Genomic DNA, 3,505 nt, shown 5'->3' with positions numbered 1-3,505 from the left:
GCCCGCCCACCCGCTCACGTGATAACATAATACGTCCCCGTCTTCGACGGGCGTATAAAAATTATGTTGTTGACAAATGTTCATGACATTTAAGGAATTGTAAGAATAAGAAATAACAAAATCCTGTAATAACACTTCATTGGTCATATCTTCTTGTAATGTCACTTGAAGTTAACTTCAATGGAAAAAGTCCCTATAGAGTAATTATTGTACATTTAAGTGACCACGTGTAACACTAGATCAAGAGTATCAAGAGAAGTAAAGTCACCTGAGGTGAAGGTCTGAAGTCAAGGAGAGATGAGACTATAGTACTACATATATTCCGTCTTTGAGTATTGCAGAGTTATCTTCTCTTGGGAGCAGGTATTGATTGTTACGTCACTTGTTTGTGAGAGTAACGTCATCAATTTTTGAGAAAACGATATATTTTTCTCACACAAACCAACGACGTAACAATCAATACCTGCTCACAAGAGAAGATAACTCTGCAATACGCAAAGACGGAATAGAACCCATGAGGCTATCCAACCTGGATCTTTATATGTAAGTTGGACTTGAAAATAAACTGCTTGAACTCCTATAGCATTGAAAAAATAAACCATGTATATATATACATGTATACACTTACATTAGAAATATCAGGGTAGTCACTTACTTGTAAATTTTCTCATTTCCAAAAAAGTTGTTCACAAAGACAAAGTTGTCCATATCATAGTCTTCATAATTCGTTATTCTTTTGAGGAACATTCCAAACTATTTAAGCAAAAACAAAAAAAACAACACAAACAGTTACTTGGAACATTAATATATTCATGACTTTTTTTATAATTGAATCAAGGATAATGAGTTACAATGGGCTTAATCTTATAAGTTTACCACTAAATTAAGACTTACTATCATCAGTTTACCACTAAGTTTAGATTTACTCTCACCGGTTTACCACAAAGTTTCGATCTACTCTCTTCGGTTCACCACTAAATTTAGATCTACAACAATCAGTTTACCACGAAGTTTAAACCAATTCTCATCAGTTTACCACTAAATTTAGATCTACTCTATCAGTTTACCACTAAGTTTAGATCTACTTTCATCAGTTTACCACTTAGTTTAGATCTACTCTCATCAGTTTACCACTAACGTGACTAAGTTTAGATCAACTTTCATCATTTTACCACTTAGTTTAGATCGACTTTCATCAGTTTACCACTTTATTTAGATCTACTCTCATCAGTTTACCACTAAGTTTAGATCTACTTTCATCATTTTACCACTTACTTTAGATCATACTTTCAAGTTTAGACATTCTTTTTACAAATGGAAAGTTTGTGATCAAGATTTTCCATAAAATCATTTCAACACACCATTTCATTTTGAATGTCAATAAAATATACGTATATGGTGCTTACACATATCCTTCCTAACCCCTCAGATTCGAGGGACACTGATATATTTGAGTCTTGGACTTGTACTCCTGTCCTTCCCTTGTGTCTCGACCGCTATATCTCTTAGTAATGGACTTGACAGTCTTGTTTTTAAGCATTGTAACTGATGTTAAACTGCTGTTAAGACTCAACCATTTTCTGCCTTGCCATTCACAATTCTATTTTATTTCTAACATGATTATTTTCACCAATACAAGTAATTTATACATGTATGCACATAGCCTATGTCAAGAGAAGATACGTTTATGGACAGCTTTTATTCTTCAAACTTGCATGACTGTCAAATCTAATCTTCAAATTTTACCAAAAGGCTACTTAGGAATACTTTGGATGACTTAACCCTCAGAGATGACAAATGCAACTGCAGATGGTTTTATTGATAATATTACAAATATTTGTATCCAAGTCCAAATTTGTTTTAAGGTTGTCAATACCTGGAAATTTGACTTCTCTCTAAAGAATTGCCTGTGGAATTTGAATGACTCTAAATAATGTGTAAGAACAAAAGTTAACCCATGACTTAAGCTTCCAGTTGACCCTTGATATTTTTATCAGTCTCAGCAGTCAAATCACCTTTTCCATGTAATCTGAAGGGTCAAAACACAAGCCAAATAGACACATGATCATTTTGAACTGAAGATTGAATGTTTATTGTGGAGTAGGGGTCAAAATGTTATTCTCAAGGGTCTACTGAAAACCCCGAACCATACAAAATATACCTGGTCGACGATCTTCTCCTGGATGATTCCTAGTTGTTTAGGTGAGGGAAGGTCCTTTTTTGGGATTCCTGTGGGCATCTCACTTTTATTATTTTTAGGAGAACAGGACAGTATATCTGTTTCTGAATTTTTCTCACATTTCCTTAAAATTCCATTTTCTCCTTTCTGTTTCATACACTGATCAGTTTCCATTTGTTGTGTTGCCATGTAGCCATCGAAAAATGTCATGGACTCCAAAAATGGAGCTGTCACAGATTTGCCTTTAAATCCCTGTGCTGGTACAAAGCTTTCGGATGAAGATAAATGTGTGGAAGGCAATGTCATATGAGCTTCAAGTTCCGACACACAACTGTCTTTAATCTTTGTTATTTTACCTCCATTGTTTTTCTTTATGGTGACAGTACTATACAACTTTTCACTAGCAGCGTCAGTGTTGCAGTGTGATTTCACTCTGTCATTGATTACTTCTGGTAACACAAAAAAAGTGTCCCTTCCAAAGACATGTGGTACCGTGACCAGAACTGGTTTTGGTGTATTGTCACATTTTTGCAGGTGAGCAGCTCTTTCCTGGTTTCCCACAAAGACTATATCCCTGGGAGGCCACTGCAAAATTAACATAATATGTTGTACAGTACATGGCGTTCGATATTAACTTATATCACAGATCTAGATGTACATTATATGCACATATTTATTAATTCTCTTTATATAATTAGTTGTAAAGTTTAATGAGTATACACACAATTGAAGTGATATAATTTTCGAATGGATTTCTACAACTTGCCAGCTTGCATTGTTGTAAGTCTGGTAATGAAAACCATGACAACCAGATAAGAAATTACCTCAATGAACTATTTTTTGGCAGATACACCCAAGGTCACATCATAAGATCCTGTCGAGGTTGGTTGGAAGATAATCAAGTATGTTTAGGTGGATGGGGTAGGGGGTGGCATAACTATTTACTTCAAACATAGATATATAAAGAAACCTTCAAAATATATTGAAACTTTCTTCCAACCAATCTCAACAAGACTGTTATTACAGCCCCAGTTATCGGAATCACTTTATTATATCCTATTATAGATGTGGACAAGCAAATCTGATCACAACACATTTAATGATAATTGTGTCCGTGGCATGCATTTATCAATTATGATTATGGTTACATTCTAACTAAGTTCAAGAAGGACTTTCCTTTAGCTGAATTGGCTGAATAAAGGCCCGAAAGGTTGGTTTCATCCCTGGAAGACACACCAGTCTCGTCCTGTGTTACAAATGATGCTGTGGTTTGTTTTGTGGTGATCATCTTGGGCATTTTTGTTTGGTTTTTTTTAAATGGGGGGG

The 3,505-nt window shown here is 35.0% G+C and overlaps 1 protein-coding gene across 1 annotated transcript in view; it reads right to left on the bottom strand.

The window, feature by feature from the left end:
* The window catches only part of LOC110450303, a 12,723-nt gene that overhangs the window by 8,034 nt on the left and 1,184 nt on the right, over window positions 1-3,505 (bottom strand). Inside the window, exons 2-3 of the mRNA XM_021497762.1 lie at window positions 2,162-2,764; window positions 656-753 (exon numbers count right to left, since the gene is read on the bottom strand). Of these exons, the coding sequence (XP_021353437.1) occupies window positions 656-753; window positions 2,162-2,764 (701 nt within the window). The remainder of the gene's footprint in view (window positions 1-655; window positions 754-2,161; window positions 2,765-3,505) is intronic.

The sequence above is a fragment of the Mizuhopecten yessoensis genome, unplaced genomic scaffold, assembly GCF_002113885.1.
Source record: "Mizuhopecten yessoensis strain PY_sf001 unplaced genomic scaffold, ASM211388v2 scaffold5145, whole genome shotgun sequence".
Lineage (NCBI taxonomy): Eukaryota > Metazoa > Mollusca > Bivalvia > Pectinida > Pectinidae > Mizuhopecten > Mizuhopecten yessoensis.
The sequence above is the reverse complement of the archived record's forward strand: the minus strand, read 5'-3'. Positions and strand labels throughout refer to the sequence as shown.